Here is a 19,581-nt window from a genome sequence, read left to right on the forward strand (position 1 = left end):
CTGCGCGCTCACGGTCACGTGGGAGCGCCCACGCGCCTCGGGCACGCCCGTTCCCGCGGCTCCGAGGCGGCGGCGCCGCTGGGTCCGGGAAGGGGCAGATCTGGCGATGGGAGCTTGGGCTCCTCTTCCCGGTCATCACCGAATGGTGGCACCGTCGACAGGAGGGAGGGTGAGAGGGCCTCCGTCTGTAGCGTTTCAGCTGGCAGGGCTGTGGGCATGTTAAAGGTGGTGTCACACGTGGTTACCACAGAAAAGCTTAAAGCCAAGCGGAGCATGCAGCCCATTGCTTGCTCGTGGTGCTGTCGCAAATTGTGCTCGTAGGCTGTGACACGGTTTCAGTAAGTGAGATGTCCTGACCAGGGAAAACCCAGGGGCAGCCGCTGAGCTGAGGGCTCTCTGTGCGCTTGTGTGGCCCTGGGAATGAGCCAGGCATGGAGCCCATCCGGTGAGATGAAATGGAGTGCGTGGGAGAGTTTGCGTGTGCAAATTGCACATTGTGGGATCGCTATTCTCTCAAGAGCAGTGAGTTTCAAAATGATAGGGTAAGCTCTAGAACATGATAAATTTGCCTAACAGAAAAAAAAAGTATTTTTGTCATAATATCATAAATGCAGGAGCTGCTGTGGTGCTAGAGGAAATAAAATTTTAGTGACTTGCTTACCATTTCCATAGTTCATATTTTTACCACTTCACACAGTATGCTTCAGGTATCTTGTATAAGCCCCCTTTATATCTTGTTTAACAAATACTGTTTCACAAAGCATAGTTCTTGAGTTGACGAGCTCAGCATCCCAGTAGTTTCAATAGGAACTGCCACATAGGACTGCTAGAGGAGGTGGTTTCAGGAACTTGAACAAGGCAGTGTATACTTTTATGGGAAACGGTGGCTGTTGTGGAAAGGCCAGAGTGATTCATTGCATTCTGTGATTTAAGTTCTGTCACTAAAGCAGCAGTTGTCTTTGGCAACTTTTTAGTTTCTATTTATATGGTTCACTCAGGATTATTTAGGCAAAGAAGGTCCAGGAATATATTTCAGATTAACACTTTATAGAGTTCCATACAGTTCCTACAGCAGAATAGATTCTGGTTGCCAGTAACTGCGCATGGGTTCCAGTGTCTCACTCTGAAGTAACTGAGATGATGCTACTGGGAGGAGAAATGTGTATGAGTATCTGTAGTCAGTGATGTTTTTAGAGAAGTGCTGAAAGAGTGATAGTCTCTTTTTGATACATTGATTTAAAGAATTTTAGGTACTCTTTTCTTTCACTGAGATTCCAGTGGAGTGCAGGCAGGGGACTGTTAGTTGTCAAAAATGTGACAGATGAAGAAATAGTTTTTTTTTGGAGAAGTAGTTATACATGCAAAAATACTCGCCTGAAGATTCTGTAACTTATAACAGACTTCTCAGGCTGTGCTTCTTGTAATCTTATTGCAAGAGAAAAAAACACTATTCAGCCTAGATGTCCTTTAAAATTGTACCATGATGTGTTTATGACATACATAAAACTAGAAGAGTTTTAACAGCATACAATGAATAGTTTGTATGCTGATGAAACCTGTTCAAACTCTTCAAGTGATGATTCACGTGAAGGACTAAATCCAAAGAATTTTATAGTATACTGGGGGAGTAAGACATCCACTTGAAGCTATTGGACCTGCATTTTGCTCTTGGTTCAGTACATGCCCAAACACATGAGCTAGGAAACAAGGACCGAAGAATCAGCTTCAGAGAAACAAAATACATTGAAGAGCTGCTCTTAAAAGAGCTGAAAATATTGAACAAGGGATACAGGTAATGAGCTAGAATAGTGTAATTAAATATTGTGTGAAAGAATAAAAATGTAGTGCAACTAATAACTCATCAGGAAAATGAAGAGTTGGGCAGGACGGTAAACATAAATTTCACCTGAGCTTCAGGTGCTGGTCGCATTTTGATTTGGGAACATGAGTGTGAGCCTGGGTTCAGTGCTAGAGAAACTGGCCCAGGATAGAATGCTTTTTTGTTAATTACTGATAGCAAAAGTAGGACTATGAGACTTCACTTATAATTATCAATCTCTTTTTTGTTTTTTGTGGTTACTGTGGGGGATGCTTGCGGTGCACAGCCTATGGCAAATGACGAAGTATCTGCTACAGCCGCTTCAGGCAGCTGAATTTGTTCAGTGGTAATTTCTGTGATGGAAGTAAGTAGTTCTTCATAGCTGCTCACGATTTGATTTGATTGTCATGCTTTTGAGATCTTTTGGCCTAACTTAGAATGAAACCACTTAATTTGTAAACCCTTTTCAGAAGCCTGTCGTGTTCTCTTGGAATTGTTCTACTTCCTGTAGTCTTTGTATAGGTTTCCTAGCCATTCTTTAGAATTAGGAGGAATCTCTGTACAGTATGTTTGTACCTTATTTAGCATTATAAGGTTTTGGGTTGTGACTTGGGCTCTGGTACCAGATCTTGCCTTGTCGTTGTGTATACACAAAAATGAGACTTCTTATGGAATCAGGAACATGAAACAAAGGGAACCTAAAGTAAGGGCCCCCAAAAATATTTAGAGTAGAAACTGCAGTGTGAAGTTCAAGTGTTTTTTGTTGATGCTGAGGCCAAGTGCAGAGAATACAGTAGATATGTGGTGATGCTGAGGCCAAGTGTGGTGAACCTCTGTGCAAAAAGGAAATGGAAAATACTGAGAAGTGCACAGGAAAGGAGGCAGGAAGAATTTCACCATAACCAGAGAAAATACTGTAGTGCCACACTTGAGAGGGAGAACTTTCAGATACAATACTGGCTGAAACACTTGAAATGGTGAACAAAATGTTCTAGGGTTTGAACTCTGCTCTATTTAGTGGTGGAGGACTTTATAAATTCTTTTTATTCAAAGAGATTAGATCAAGTAAATACCTGAATGTCTCACCAATTTTGTGCAAAAAAAAAAAAAAAGGCCTTCTCCCTAAATTGGTCAAAAGGGTTAAAATATGATCCTCTTTTGTATCTATGGTAATTTGTGTTAGAATACATCAGTACCTAGCATTCATCGAAAAAGCGTGTCAGGTAAGCACTACCCATTTTCCATTAAACCATAGTCTTTGGAAAGTTGCAGATAATGGAAATAGTGGCATAGTGTTTGCTCCATGAACAGAGGAACAGAAAGGCTTAGTTACTGAAGAACAGTTTTGCTTGACTGCATAGTCTTATTTTCCCTCTCCTTTTCTACCAGAGTTTACAGCTGTGTCTATTGCTGTGTATGGTGTAATAATTTCCCTGTTTATTAGAATGTAACAGTTGTTTTAACAATTATTTCAGTATTGGCTGACATTATGAGAAAATTAAAATCTACAGTCTGTACAAATTGAGAAGTTGCACTGTTCAGAAGTTTTTCTAGCATACTTTAAAGGTGATGCCCTTCAGAATACTGAAGATTTAATTGTGTCTTGGTTACAAGAGTGTTTAAAGTTTAGACAAAAGACCCTGTCATTGCTGTAGCTGTCAAGGTGCCAACATCTTCAAGATAAAAACATTCTCTTTTTTCTTTTTTTTTTCTTTTCATTGCCTAATAAGCAGGAGGACTAGATCCAATGTACCCTGGCCATTGCATGTCACTGCTGCCTGCTAGATTTAAAATATGTTGTTTAGTCAGCTGGGTGTTCTGTAAGTACGAATGACAGCACGATTGAAGTGTACAGAGTTTATCTGAACACTCCAGAGGTTAGTAGAAAAAGTTGAAGTAGTGTTTTACAGTGAAGATAATAGTCTTGCTGGATTTCTAACCTGTAACTTTCGAACCTCCTAACTTGTTGGGATACTTGAATACTTGAATTTTTATCTGTGTTTTTTTCTGAATACTGCATTGTAAGTATCTTTTGCTCTTTTGAAACAAGAACTAAGTTGCTGGATATTGTGATCACTGTCTATTATAATAGCTAAAACTGGTAAACTGTGAGGAAGCTTTTATTTAAGATACTAAGTAAGGAGTAGTACTCAAATAAGAAAAGACACTTGAAACTTTTTTAATTTGTTGGTCTGATTTGGAAGCAGCCCTATGAGATGTAGTACAGTCATTTTCTAGTGTGTTCTGTTAATTAAAATTCAGGAGGCATTTTCCTGTTCCCTGGCTTAACTGAAGTTCTTGCTGTGCTTTTGTTCCATATCTGAATAGATGTTGTTGAAAGCCAAAGTGTAAGGGAGAACTTTTCAAAGCCGGCATGACTCACTGAACGGTGAGAGTATCACAAAGTGTACAGGCAGCTGTGTTCACAAGGCTGTTTTAAACTGACAGTTAACTTTTCAGTGGAAGGTAAGCATGAAGGTTTTTAACTGTTGAAAAATCTGAAGTAACTTAATTCTAATATAATATACTCCTCAAGGTATTTGAACAGTTTGGCAAGCTGTGAGGTGAACAAAAAAGGACTGAGTGAACAAGAGAAATGATTGATACTAGGTAAATTAGAAACAGTTTGCTGTAGCTGAGTTATTGTGAGTATATGTGTTCATCGGACTCATAGGGAAGTCTGTCATTTTAGATAGCTGATAAAAGGTGTTAAAATCAAATGGAACTTAATATTGAAACAATTTTAACTGTCTTTTCTGTCCCAGAGTTAAAAAAAAAAAAAGCTTTGGTTGTAGAGGTAGCCTCAAACTAAACATCTCTAAAAATGGTTCTTAGATCTTGAAGTAAAAGTCTGTTGAGGTATCATAGATATACAAACTTTCATTTTATTGCTATTTATACTGTGTTATTATGAACTCTGGCTGTAGGATGTATGCAAGGAAGTTGTTAGAAAGCTTGCATATTTTGAAATGTAAATACAGCTAATAGCTAAGTATTGCTTTCTTTATTTTATCGTTAATAGGAAAAAACTTAGTTGAGCACTGATCTGAGTATGTGAAGGAACTAAAGTATATATTTTTTCTCTTTCTTCATAATTTCCATGATTATTATTTAATTGCCTTTGTGAAGTGTTATGACCAGGGAAGAAGGTTACAGAGAAGAATTTAGCTATGACAGGATGCCAACTTTGGAGCGGGGAAAACAAGAGAATGGAAATTATATACCAGATATCAAATCCAGTGACCTTCAGTTGTCCAAAAGGCTGCATCCTTGCTTTAGTTACAGAACATGGATATTTTCTTTGCTGATGGGAGTAAGTACTTTAAATGACAGAAAATTAAAAAATGTAACTGAGGTCTTATAGCCCAGTATCTTTCTGTTTCACATCATTTGGGGACTCAGAATTTCATCAATGATAGTATTGAATGTAGATTTTTGTAAAGAAAAGAATATATTTAGCAAATTTGGAATGTAGTAATTCATTGACTACTGGTATTCTTTGGATATTTTTTCACTAATCAGAGAGGCTATATGAAGGCTTATTTTTATCTTTAATATTAATCATACAGCATAAGCAGAGAATAAGTGTGGTAGTGGTAAATATAGACCCATGTGTATGTATAAGCAGTGCCTTTTGGTAGAGTATATAAAGTATGCTGACCATATGCATTCTTTTAACATATTTTTAACTATTAAATGTACTGTGGCTGCCATGATAGCATTTTGGCATTAAAAATATATGTGGTACTTAATTGCCACATTCATGTTTCAGGGTTCAATAGCCACGTAATTACTTGATGTAATAGTTGTGTAGTGAAGTATATACTTTGTTTCTTACATGAATGTCAGTGATTTGAATTTTTGTGTCACTGCTAGAATCACAGGACACTCATCTTGCATGTACATCATATGCTTCTCCATGTTCTGAGCCAAGTTAATTAAACTTCATTATAGCAATTAGAATTTGATCTTTTCTTTTCCTGTCAGCTTGTGTGTTTTGAAGTGTAATTTTTATTAAGAGTGAAAAATGTCTCACTGTTAATATGGTAATTGCTTGTTTTTGCACAGTGAATAAAAGTACTGCCTTATTTTTGTGGAAACAGCTGAACTTTTTTTCCTTTCTGCCAGTCTGCAAAGCTTAGATTTCCTTTCAGATGTACTGTCACATAAAAAGAGAGCAAAAGAAGCAATGGCTTTCTTTGCATGACATTTTCTCAAACTTAATTGTCCAAAAGGACAACTGTCTGTAATTAGATTATTCTTTTTTACTGAGTTATTGTAAATGATTGGAGATGCTAATATTTAATGATCATTTCCTGAAGTCATACTATCAAGAAGAATGAATTTTATGGATAAATGAAAATGCAATTTTATTAATAACTAATCCAATAAATTCCAACTAGATTTTTCTCCCAAGTATTATAGTGGTTAATCTCTATCAACTCTTCTGAGGGACAGTGTCCAGAAAAGAAAGTCTGTACACTGAGCAACATAAGTCATAGTGAACAGGACAGTCTACTTCAGGAAGCAGTTGCAAAGTGTAGAGTGACATCAAAGTGGCTGGCAGTATGGGCTGGATTTGTGCAGGAACAATTCAATGAGCTTCAAGCACAATTTCAGCTTGTGGTTTATGAATATTGCCCTTCCTGTCTGCCAGAATTCTGTGTGTGTGTGTATTTATACACATGCATACGCTCTCCTTATTTTCTGTCATGAATTGACAAGGACTTTTTAAAGATCCTCCAGTAATTTTTTACCATGAAAAAAATGCCCAAATAAAACAAAAGAACTATTCTGTCTCTTATCTTCTCCAGCCCCTTCAAAGAAATGCCTTCTCAGGGGAATGACAAGGAAAACAAAAAAAGTGTTAGTAGGAGACATTGATCATTTATTGCAGTGTGTGTAACTGTCATACTTATGAAATAAAAAGAAGAGTCATCAAGGGAACAGGAGGAGTTGAACATTTATGGGTGTGCTGCTGGATGAAAGGAGGAAGAGAGTTTGGAGGGATGCAGGAATAAAGGTGGAAGGATCTTCATTAATGTATCCTAATACTATTTTTGTTGTTGTGTTCTAGTTGGCAATTGTGGAGCTACCCATATGCATAATGAATGTTGGTGGAGTCAAGCAGAGAATGCAAAGTAGAGACTTATCTGAGGTTTCTGAAACATTTTTACCACTGAACAGTGCCATTACCTTTTCAGTAGTTTTCTGAGGTATTTGACAAGTCAGGGCAAAATGCTTGATTCTAACGTGATTATATTGTTCAGTATTAGGTCTTGGTAACCAGGAAAACATCTTCTTCAGAACTCAGCACGTTTTGATGCTTTTCTTCAAATTTATTCACTCAAAACCTGCATTATTAAATGTCCATCAGTAGCTTAATTTGAAAGGGATTACTGGTTTCTGACTTACTTTTTTAAAAGGTTTTATTCATATAAACCTATCTTATTTGTTGCTTTGCAGACTTGCCTCCTTATTACTTCTGGATTTTCACTATATCTGGGAAATATTTTTCCATCTGAAATGGATTATTTACGTTGTGCAGCAGGTTCAGTAAGCATTCTTAATTATTTGCTGTGACTGTTTGACAGCAGACTCAGTAGTATATAATGTTTGTGGGTTTATGTCTTTTATTTTGTCTGTCTTTTTTTACTACTAACTTTCTTCTTGGCAGATTTAGTTCTGTTTAACAGTTCATTAAATGAATTTTCATCCCATGATTAAAAGAGTAACAGTTGTCATAAAGGCAACTGGTTTTTGCTACCATTTTTTGTTAATCAGCTCACCACTGGCATGTAATATTACTCTGCTTGAACAGTTTTTCTGTGCTTGATTTTAAGAAAATTTGCATTTGTATTTGGGGAATTTCCTGGCTAAATGCTATCAGAATGTATTTCAGATTGTATTTCAAAGTATTAATTTTTCATTTTATTTTGCTATAGTATCTGAGTACTGAAGCAGACTAAAGTTGCTCTGTGAATGAGCTGTCACTTAGGTTTCCACTACAGGTGTTAAAATACCATTGAAGCGGTTTTTGAAGTTAATATACTCACAAGGGTGTTATTCTCTGCAACAATAGTGTTAGTTACTGAGAAGTCTCTTTTTCTGCCTCGAATCCTGTCTCTTTGAGCTTTGTATTTATTGAGAATTTCCAAAGATCTGATAGATGCAGACAATTATCATGTTGGGTTTGAAAGGCTTGCTGTGGGTGAAGCTGTGTACATTTGGGTGTCTGTACGTCAGGAAGGTGTTGGAGGTCCTACTGCAGATAATGGAGTCAGTGCAGTTGGAAGAGCTTAGAGAGCTGTAGAGCCAACTGGCCACAAAGTGTCTAGTTTAGCATGAAGCTGAATTGCTCTCTAGACTTTTTTAGCCATGTTGAATAGTAGTAGTAGTAGTAGTAGTAGAGTCCTGTAGTGTTCTAGAGACTCTTGGGTATCCAGGACAAAAAAGGATGTTTTAATTCTGTTAAGTAAAGGTCATTTAGGTATTAAAGAAGTGCTTCAAAGAATTTTACATGTCAATATTAATCTTCTTATAGTGTTCCATTGTCAAGCCCTCAGTGTTCAGATGTGGTGGGAAGATAATTAGAAATGTGGCACTTTTTACACGTTCATTATTTGACATGGAAACATTTTTAATAATTTTAGTATGTATTTGTATAAAATAGAGTTGGATCTGTAATGAAACCATACCTATTGTGGTGAGGAACAGCTAAGGGATAGAGAAATTACTTTGTGAAACTTTTCACTTATGCATGATTTGTCCATTTAGCTTTGACCTCAAGAATGAAAACATAGTTCCTACTGAACACAGTGGAGATTCCTGGCACAATTCTTAAACTGTAACTTGACTCAACAGATTTTCACAAAGTTCTTCAGAACTGTGTTGAGACTGGGCAAATTATGGTTTACTCAACTATGACGATGTCTGTTTAAAAGTGTGCAGGCCCAGTTTGGGAGTAGCACTGTTTTTTTTCCTGCTCAAGGATCCCAGGCCTTCTAGAGTTAATTTAAACTAACAAAGGCATGAAATGCCTCCTGAAAGACTTTCTTTGTTTCTTTTATTCATCATATTGTGCTGGGTAGTTAGTCAAAATTGAGAGATATGGAAGGTATATTTAAACCTCCTGTAATCATCAGACACTGATTGTAATTAGTGAACTCAGACAAGAGTGACACGTTTTCTTCAGAGTTTCTGATCTACTTGTCTAAGTTAACTGAAATATGAATTCAAACACATAAAATAAATCTATAGAAATATATATAAAATTCTTTGTACAGAGTATCCCACTATTCTTCTCTTTTAATTTTCCCAGTGTATTCCTTCAGCAGTTGTGAGCTTTGCTATAGCAAGGAATAAAATTAATGTGGTAAGTATGAGATTTTATTGTCAATTAACCCCCCTGTGGTTAAAATGAGAGAGAAACCTATTCTGAAACTTTTTTTCAGATACCAAATTTTCAGATTCTGTTTGTCTCTACGTTTGCTGTTACAACAACGTGTTTAATTTGGTTTGGATGCAAACTTGTCCTCAATCCATCAGCTATAAATGTAAGTTACCAAAACAATTACTAATTTTACTATATTTATCTTTGTTAATAGAAAGGTGGGGAGTGTGAGGTGGCTAGAGATCACATGTAATTACTTTGTTGTCAATATCCCAGTGTTCCTACTTGGTCTGTGAGGAGACATCATCTAGCAGAAACTTTACATTTCTCTTTGCCCATGTCAGTTACCTGCAATAATATTCATAAGACATCCTTGGTTATATGATTTTAATTCTTTTTGCTTGCCTATTGCTTGTCCATACTATGTTGTAGATTATTGAAAGAAGTAAGTCAGAATAACTGTATGCAAAGCTGGCTCTGAAGCTTTTTTTAAACTTTTCTGTCTTAAGAATAATTAATGGTGCTGACTTGCTTTCCTCTTTGAAAGATACTTTCAGTGAAACAGGCTCAGTGTTTGGCATTTCCCTGCCAGCTGTTTTCTGTTACCCATGTGGTACAAAGAAGAAGTAGAATACCATCTCTTTAACTGTTCTTTCATAATCATATGTATTTTCCCTTCCCATGGGAAACTGTGCAAGAAAGTAATACCAGATCTTTGAATCACTGCCAGTAGTTTAAAAGCAGTAGGACTCATAAAAAGGATAAGTTTATCCAATTAAGTCAATTCACATTTAACACCCTCTCTCCTTTATAAAGGACCTGGGTAATTCCTCATTAATGTTACTCATATATACATATATATATATCTCCACAAAATAACTTTAGATAGATAAATGGAATGCAGGATACAAGCCATGCCCTAGACTGTGACTGTGTGACGCCACTCTGGGAGGGTGCAGTTCTGTAGTTAGTTTGCTATCAACATGAAGGATGGGATGTGTAAAAGATCCAAGCTGCCACTCTGTTCTGTTTTTAATACCTGGTGCAGGTTCAGAGCAGATTGCATCGAGGTTGTGTTAATGTAGTACTTTCTACTCAGTTGCACTTGCACGTTCCTTAGTCACAGAAGAGGATTAAGGACACAGCTAGTTTGGTTCTCTGCATCTGGTGATAGATTTTATGGACAGTGGTAGTTATAGAGGGAATTTTCTTTAGATTTTAGAAATCTAACATTGAATCTCTCCATTGTTATAGATGGTATAAAAAGGTACTTACTTTTAGCTTTAGCTGTACTTCTTTTTAAGAAATAAATGCAAGAAAACTAACTAAACTCTGAAATTGAGGAGGAGATATTTTTACTTTGGTCTAGGGGTATTGAACTGCTTTTATGAGTGGAAGAATCTGGCTGATACTCTAGACATGTATCAAAAAATACTAGAAAGATAAAAATCTAATTTATTTACTGTTACTTTTTCAGTTTCTATTATTTACTTCTTATACCTAGGACTAAGTGAGATAGTCCATCAATGTAGTTACAGTGCTTTCTGACTCAAACCTGTATATCTACTTGTCACTGCACTGCCAAGTGTGATGTGTGGCCTTGCCAGCTCGCATCAGTACCAGCACTGTGTCAAAACACATCTAAATTGTGGGAATTTATAGTCTGGATTAAATTGTTCTGTGGGCCACGCATTTGACACCTCTTCTTTTGCCAAATAATGCCTATATTCTTCATTGTAGCACTTTCTCTAGGAGTTTACCACTATGGCATTTATTGCTGTTTGTGGTTTTAGTACAACTGTACAGTCTGTTGTGTACAGCAAGGCACATAATTCCAATTAAGATTTCCTGAGAAAGGGTGAGTTTCAGTGCCCAAAAAAGCCTCTCAAATCTGCCACTTACTATCTTTTTCAAAAAACATGTGCTGCAAGATACATGTCAGAGAAAAACTGAGATCTGATCATTTACAAAGAAGGTCTGGCATGAGGGAACAATATAATTCTGTTCTAAGTCATTGAACAATGGTTTGCTTTAATTGCATAGGTTCTGGATGGAGGCGGTTCTCCCTAAACTTCTGGTACTTTGCCCCAATGGCCTGACTGAACTACTAAATGTTTTCTTGGGCTGTCAGTGGAAAAATACAGTGATTTTGAAGACAGGAAAGGGAGATCCACTCTGCCTAACTTGTGTGCCTCTAGGGAATTTTCAGTCCATGTAGAGTAGGTATCTACCTCTTTTCATAAGAATAATAAGGAACAGAAGAAGAATGTTAGGTATTGCATTCACTTATTTGTCTCTTGAATATGAGCAATGGCAGCATCCATGTTTTTGCACAATAATGTGGTCTGTTAGACCTGCAAGAGTTATGAAACCATGAAGAGTGTTTCTCAATTCTCTGCTAACACTAAGCAGGACACAGAACTAGAATCCTTGGCCCAGTTCTTTGGACTGTGTTTTAGTTCATAATCCAGTATGGTATTCCACGATTTGGGATTGCAACATAGGAGTTGGGAGCCTGTGGCCCTCCTTCCCCTAAGAATATTCCATCATTTGCTGCCGTGTTCTGGTTTCAAATGGGAGGTCCTGCAAAATGCAGAGGTACCCAGCAATCATTACCTTGTCATTAACTGCTCTTCTGGAAGACAGTTAATATTCAGGCATAATATTTCCATAAATGAAGTAAATGTTTCTTTCTTAGGTTAAGCATTCTGTATATTATGTAGGCAGCTAAATGTTGTTCTTGCAAGAGCCAAGGAAATGATTAACAAAGTATCTAATAAATAGATATGTGTAGATGTCACAGAAAATAGACAGCCTGCTGGATCCTGCTAGACTCAGCCCCGTCCTTATTTTTAATATGGAACATGTAACTCACTTATGTTTGGGATTTTACTGACAGATAAATTTCAACTTGATTCTACTTATTCTTCTGGAAATCTTCATGGCAACTACTGTGATCATTTCAGCTAGGTCTACTGAAGACTGCTGTACAAGAAAGAAAGTAAGTACCCTTAAAGATTGTGTGTGTGTGTGTTAAAAAATATTCCATTTTTCCTCTATTACATACATTGTTAATTTACTGGCAACTGCAGTGTATAACTTTGCATGCTAAAACTAGATTTGAACAATAAATAAAAGTACCATACTAAACAGTAATTACCTCTTCTATCTTTTAGGAGTGCGGTGAGCCCTCTGCAAAATGACCTGTTGCAAATTATACAGCACAGGTTTTTTGAATATCTTATGAACAAGCATGGCAAATGCTTTATTTCTGTTTTGTAAACCAAAACTTAATGATGTGTGAAACATTAGAGTACTGTGACTTGTATGTATGCAAACAATGCCATTTTGAAGCCTGATGCGGAGAAAGTATTTGTAGCATATGCCAATTTAGTGGTATCTGGACAATGAATCTTGGCTTCAGAATTTGGGGCTATAGATAAAATCTGGGACTAAATTTGTTTCTAATGTAATTGATGTGGTCTGACACTGTCAAACACCGTGATGTGTCCTGTTACCTCTTATGGGCCAACCAGATGTTGCATACCACTGTTAGGATCTGCAGGGGGTTGCACAAGATATTAGAAAGAAATGTATTGCTTTGTATATTTTTGGTCATGACTTTTTTATTCCCGTCTAGAATACTGCATATGACAGTGCCATTGTTTTGAGCAACGTCAGCTTTCCTGCTCGAGTTCTGAAGTCGTATTCAGTAAGAAAAGTGTTGCTTTCTTTCGTTAAATCATTTTGTTATTTCATCTTTCTAAGTGCAAAGGTTCTTTAAAGTCAGGAAGAGATCAGTGTAGGTAAGAGCTGAAAGAATAAAGACAGAAAAGAGAGATATATCTTAAGATGTTTCCTTTTAGAATATTGCAGGTAAGTAGCTGCCATTTATAATAGGAAGGAGACTACTTAATGACTTTAGGATAAATAGTGTAAACTGAACTGTTGTTCTGTGAAGCTAATAAATGAAAGCATAAATATGTATAATGAAGCTGATCTTGTTTTCACTTAAGCCAGCTAGAGTTTTGCCATATTTTAGATGTGAAAAACATCAACTTTCTTCATAGCCAGTAGCATAAATGCATTTTATTCTTTCCAATGAGTTCCTGTCTATATGCAAATAGGAAATTTTGCATTCAAATACACTGTTAATAATTTGTGCGCTCTTCTTTGTTTTAGGTAATTGAGGTGATTATTGGAATTTCATCAGTATTTGGTGGAATAATTGCTTTGAATATGGATGTTCTAATCTCAGGTCCATATCTCTCAGTAACATTCTTTTGGATCTTAGTTGCTGTAAGTAGTGCAAATGGAAGATACTGTTTTAAAACAATGTCTTTAATTCTTTTTCATTTTTCCCCTCTCTACTGGAATATTTATTTGGCTCTAATACTAATTGGCGATTGCTGCTCAGCAAATGAATTAGCACTTCAACATACTTAATATATTTATGCAATATTCTTGTTCTATTTCGATTTGCAATACTTTGATTCTATTAAAATGTTCTGATGCATTTTCAGTCTTCAATTAAGTAAAATGGAAATGAGTAATAAAACAAGGGTATTAGAAATGAAGTGTTTTGTCAAAAAAGTCATAGGTTTTAGAATATTTCAGGCTGCAAAATAAGAAGTTCAGTTTAGTTTCAGTATGGTAGAATCCTTAGAACATCCTGTTTAACTTTTCAGTCTTAACTGTTTTGAAAACCTGAGTGTATGATTGGTAACACATCACTAATAACAGCCTGTACCCAGGAGCAGTGGATTCATAAAAGATGCTGTGCCACTCTGCTTGCCATGAATGAACTGATTGAGAAAGAAGACAAAGAGCATTATGTTTATATATGGTTAATGTGTCTGTAAAATCCCTCATCATGAAGTGTAAAAAGATTATAAACAAGCTTTTCAGCACTCAGAATTCCCTCCAAAAAAAGAGCTGTGACTGGTGGGAATTACTGTAACTCAGTTGCAATTTTTGTAATTTTCAAGTAGGTAAATACTTATTTTGTTACACTTTTTTGTTTAGTGCTTTCCAAGTGCTATTGCAAGCCATGTAGCTGCTGAATATCCAAGTAAATGTCTGGTAAGTTTGTAAAATTCTTGGATTTTGTCATTAGAGTGAAACAATGCTAAGAAAGCCTGCCTGTGATAGTGGGCACTACTCAAGTTTGCTCACTTGTTTTTAGCTGCTTCTACAAAATGTGAGAGCAATATGTAGCACAAGTGTTAGCTGATATCCCTGAAAAGAACTCTGGTAGGTCCTTTGGAGGCTTAATTCCACCAATTCTAGAAAAGAATTCAAAAGTTTGTGGTTTGAGGTTTTTTTTTTGTACTGTTTCCTTCTATAGAAAAATGACATGCCTCATATTGTATACCCAGAAGTGCTTTCAGGCTCCTGAGCTGAGATTCTCTCTATTACCTTCTCCTTTCATTATGAACTGTGGTTTCTGAAAGAAGATTAGGTGTGCAGGCTGCACTGGACCTAGAACTTATTTTAAACAAACTCCTCATCTTCATGACTAGCAACAAGGACTAAGAACATTCAGTGGAGTGCATTTATTCCTTGAATGTCCCAGATGTGTAGTTAAGGCTCCATAAAACATATGTTCTAAGTAATAGTCATGCAAACATATTTAAGTGAGTAATGAAGCCTGACCACAACTGAAGTTAGAATATAATCCTGTGGGGTTGATATTTGAATGAAACTAGGCTGCTGTTGTATGGCAATAAATTTGCCTGAAGGCACTCAAATTTATTTGCATAAGTTTTTTTTAGGTTGTAAGTCTGCAATATCTGCTGCTAATTCTCATTATTTCATATAAATTGAAGAATATATGATACCTCTATACTGGCTCTCTTCCTACCAATACTGGTATTACTTCCTTTATGTGCATATGAAAGGCACTTTTTAAATAGAACAAAAACATCATCATCATCATCATCTGTATTAAATGAAAAATGAGTTACAAAACAACAGTGTTTTGGCTAGAAACTTAATGTATTTAAAGTTTGCTTCTGTATTTCCACGAAATGTGATAGCTCTAAATGTTTGTCTCATATGTGTAATCTTATGCACCTTTACACACTTCTGTTGTGCTTAATTCAAGGAGATACAACTCATAAACCAGTGTTTTTAATTCTAATTTAACATTTATTATCTTATTTTTAGGTTGAGGTCCTGATTGCCATTAGCAGTGTTACGTCTCCATTGTTGTTCACTGCTTCTGCATACTTATCCTTCAGTATCATGCAAGTGGTTGACATCTTTAAAAATTATCCACCTGCTGTTAAAGTATGTGTTTTTATGCAGTTGAAAAATTAACCTGTATCTATTGCAGTAGTAAGACTGTAGCAAGGAATGAATTAGGGAGATTATGAGGACAAGGTGCTGCATTACAAAGATTCAATAATATGTTATAGAAATTATTCAAAAACTCTTATTTAACTTATAATATAATTTAAGTATGTTACTTCTATTGGCACCCTGGAATTATAGGTTAGAATAACATCCTGATTTTTTTTAAAGACACAGTAAAAATAATATGCAATATGCTGGACTCCTCGAGGTTTTTATAAATGTGTAGTATTTAAATTAAAGATTCTAGGTTTACTTGGAGAATACATTTTTCTGTTTCTTAGGATGTTTACCAACAGTTGGGATTGTAAGCTTACATCTGGATACATTCAAAGCCGGGATTGGGACAGAGAAGAAAAAAGTTTACAAATTCAAAACATTTCAATATGAAGTGTTACCCTTGCATTCCTCAAGAGCTTTCTAGGACTGTACCGGCAAAGTGTTTAGCAATCCCTGATGATGTTCAAAGAACCATTTATGGGCATTAGACTAGTGTCAATAAGAGTCTTTACTCTTAGTATCCACTAGTCATTAAGTAGTCTTGTATTTTTAGAAGAAAAGCTTGAAAATATTTATTAATTTGATAACTCAGGGACCGTGATCCTGTTCTGATACTGGAGGAGTATAGGGTATTGTTGGACCTGAGAGAGTGACCACAGCTTACCTACTCTAAGTAGCTTTTCCTGTCACACGTGTTGGAGACAGACAACTGCACTATTTAGACAATTGTTGTGACCCTGCAGAGCACTTCTTGCATTCTTAGTCTGTATTGTGTCTGGATACAGCAAGAGTGGGCTGCTCTGCACGGGAGGGTGAACAATGGAGCAAGAGGTGACAAAGGACAGTAACATCATTGGCAAGGAGTGCAGTCCTACAGTACCCAGAGAAAGAGAAAAGCAAGACTTGTCCAGCCATGGTAACCAGGTTCAGCCAATGGTTCAGTGGTTGCCAGGCAAGTCCACAGTAGTGAGGCAGATCCAAGGTCATCTAAGAATTCAGGTCAACAGGGCAAGGTCAGAGCCGGCAAGGCACAGGTTGAGGCCCAGACATAGCTGTGACATTGCTTAGGTCGAAACCAGCAGTGAGGTGCTGTGTTTTAGTGGATGGTTTCCTAAGTTCTCTTCTATTTCTAGAGACCATTTGCAACTTAACATTTTCTTAAAAATTATCAATCTCTTCTACTTCCAGCAAACTTAGACAGTAAAATTTTAGTTGAAATTTCATGCTGAAATAAGCTAAATTATAATTTGAGTTAAAAAATCTAGATATGAATCTTTAAGGTTATGGAGGTGGGAACATTATAAAATATTTTGTTCAAGTAGTTAACAACATATGTCTATTTTCAGCAATCTTATGATGTACTCCTGTTGCTTCTGATGTTGATGCTGCTAATTCAGGCATGCCTTACTATTGGAACTGTAATACAGTGTGTAAATTACAAGACAAAAATGAAACTACAAGATTCGTCATGGACAGCAGCACAGGTTAAAAAGCAGGAATACAGAACAACAGAAGTATGTATTTATACTCATAAAATTTGAAAATATGTATTTTAAAAGATTTTTTCTGCTAATGTTTTGTGGTACTTAATTCAGATCCCAATTAAAAGCTGCTCTGTGAAACTGTGAATTTTGTAATGAAGAGATAATATTTTGCTGGTTAGATGGTAACTGTGACAAGTTGTCAATCTGTGACAAATCCTGTTATGAGAAAAACAGTAGTAAGGTTAAATCTCCCTTTTGTTCTTATTTGTAATGTGGGCTCCCAATTACAATTACAGACGTGATCCATTATTGTACTCAAATAAAATGTTAATCCTGCTCCACAGGATGCAGATACATAATCACCATTTATATGTCAGAATGACGTCACAGAAAAGATAATGGGCCTTGCATGACTCTTCTCATGAGGAGAGAGGCATCTGTTAAGAAAGAAATGGATTTAGCTCTTCCAATGCAACCAGAAGTTGTGGGCTATGGAATGAGAATACTTGATGTAGTTGTACTTGTTCAAGGCCTTCTGTAAGGTGGTGACTTTACTAAGCCGAGTTAGTTCACTTAAATTCCCTAAACTTTGAATGGGAAAGTTAAGAACGTGGAGCATAGGAACATCAATGGTTAAGATGAGTGAGTGGCTACCTGTGCTGGACAGTATGAAGCAGTGAGCCCAGCAGCATGCCTGGAATTCCAGGTGTCTCCATGTCTTAACTACACTACTAAAGCTGGTGATACAGATTGGAATTGAGATATCCCTCCATTTCTTGCCTGCACACACATGTTCCAACTATTCTTTCAGATACATATTTGGCACATTGTTTTTTTTAGAGCATGGTGGTACTGTTGCCACTCTCCATGTAATCATTCAGAACTTGAGCCCTATTTCAGGGATTGGAAGATCTCAGCTTTCTTCAGCCTATGTACATTAACTACATTCATCTCCTACCACAGCACTGTAGCCCTTAGGCTTTCCTCACCTCTGCTGTGCAGAGCCAAGCACTGTGTCGTTAAAGACTGAGAGAGTAACTCATGCTTGCTGCATGGGTTAGTGCTAGAAAGAGTGCTGGATTCAGTCCCTGTTCTAGGAAGAGCGTCTTCACTGAAACAGCACTGGATAGAAAGCACTGGAAACAGGGACTGAAATCAGTTGGTGTACAGTTGGTAATGGAAAGTGGAAGCTGTGGATTTATGTCCCCTCAAGCTGCTGAGGGCATTTGGTGTAGGTTGCTTATTTTCTGGATCTGTGTCCTGAAAGTTTCATTCTCTATAAAAGATGAAGCACAGCAGCATTTCCACTGCTTCAAGTCACATTTTGGAGCATAGTCATGTCATAGCTAAACAGATCTCCTCTGGGCATTATGTATAAAATTATTCCTAGTTTGTGAGTCACTCAGAAATTGGATGTGAATTAAATGCTAAAAGGAGCACTTTTTCCACAAAAGCTACACTTTTTTGCTTAGCTTTTAATATCTAAACACATGGGTAATGTTACATGAGAAGTTTTATGTCCCTTTGGCTTCTCAGAAGTCCGTGTTCTTAGGCAAGCCTTGGTTTACTTGCATATATGTAGATAAATCTTGCTTCATTTGCACCACATGGGGCTGCTTCTGATTTTGGGATTAGAGATTCAGGGTTCAGTCACATATTAGCAAAAATCTTGAAAAAATGTTCAAAGTAATGTGTTTAAAATAGGAATTAGGCCAAGCTTTTTTGACCCAAATGTCTCAAGTACTATACAGTTCACAGTATTATATTTTATACCCTAAATGTAAACTCTACTATATACAAAACCATACAATTTACAGTGTTTTGAATATTTTAATAGCTCTGGCTGTAACTATTCACATTTTCATTCTCCTGGCTTCTCTCAGGTATTTATTTTCTTGAACTCCAAGTTTTTAACCAAAGCATTTTTTCATGTTTCCATTTGTCTGAAATGTGTTTTCTTTTAGGTTTCCAATAATACATTAAAGGATTTTGACAAGGATAAAGCCTGGAAAGCAGTTGTGGTGCAGATGGCTCAGTAGTTTGGATTCTACAAATGCAGCCAGTACAGCACAATCCAATACAGTAAATCAACTGTTAAGGTTTAAAAACTTTTCAATTTTTAAACAACAATATAGTTACAGCAGCAAGAGCCGTGGAATAACACAGTAAATAATATGTCTTCTAGTAGTTTTGAAATATGTTGATAATATTTTTAACAAATCTGTCTTTTCTGTTGGTATCTGTAGTCTAGTGTTGCTTTAGAAGATACCTTTAGAAAAAGGTGACGATTCACATGGATTTATGCTGATGGCAAAGTAAAATATTACAATATGTAGTAAGCTTCTTATATTTGCAAGAGATTGTTATAACTGCAGTTATGCAGTCAGTGTGACTGATAAATGCTTTTGTAAAGTTATGAGTACAAGTCATAATTGATGTTTTTGCTTATACTTCACTTTTGTAGGAGTTGTAAAGTTGTTCTGCATCTTATTGCTTTTATATAAATAAAAGTCTTTATTATGTGGAAACTC

At 36.4% G+C, this 19,581-nt stretch overlaps 1 protein-coding gene across 2 annotated transcripts; it reads left to right on the plus strand.

Annotated features, from left to right (window-relative positions):
* Positions 1 to 4,147: 4,147 nt before the first annotated feature.
* Positions 4,148 to 19,581, plus strand: MLC1 (megalencephalic leukoencephalopathy with subcortical cysts 1). Of its 2 annotated transcripts, XM_027679232.1 has the most exons (12): positions 4,148 to 4,285; positions 4,949 to 5,132; positions 7,286 to 7,375; positions 9,141 to 9,194; positions 9,274 to 9,375; positions 12,112 to 12,213; positions 12,853 to 12,924; positions 13,395 to 13,511; positions 14,238 to 14,294; positions 15,381 to 15,503; positions 16,913 to 17,080; positions 19,015 to 19,581. In XM_027679232.1, exons 2-12 carry the CDS (start codon positions 4,953 to 4,955, stop codon positions 19,087 to 19,089), a joined length of 1,140 nt encoding a protein of 379 aa, XP_027535033.1. In that variant the 5' UTR covers positions 4,148 to 4,285; positions 4,949 to 4,952; the 3' UTR covers positions 19,090 to 19,581. The 2 variants fall into 2 exon arrangements, with proteins under 2 accessions (XP_027535033.1, XP_027535034.1); XM_027679233.1 differs by lacking the exon at positions 9,141 to 9,194 and having other exon boundaries at positions 9,289 to 9,375.

The sequence above is a fragment of the Neopelma chrysocephalum genome, unplaced genomic scaffold (assembly GCF_003984885.1).
Source record: "Neopelma chrysocephalum unplaced genomic scaffold, ASM398488v2 Primary Assembly neopelma1_45, whole genome shotgun sequence".
Lineage (NCBI taxonomy): Eukaryota > Metazoa > Chordata > Aves > Passeriformes > Pipridae > Neopelma > Neopelma chrysocephalum.

Bases quoted from the DNA above. Each gene is read 5' to 3' on its own strand.
- MLC1 (XM_027679232.1), top strand. From the start codon at position 4,953: ATGACCAGGGAAGAAGGTTACAGAGAAGAATTTAGCTATGACAGGATG. The intron at 12,925-13,394 runs GTAAGAAAAGTG...TCTTTGTTTTAG, and splicing joins GAGTTCTGAAGTCGTATTCA to GTAATTGAGGTGATTATTGG. The intron at 13,512-14,237 runs GTAAGTAGTGCA...TTTTTTGTTTAG, and splicing joins TCTTTTGGATCTTAGTTGCT to TGCTTTCCAAGTGCTATTGC.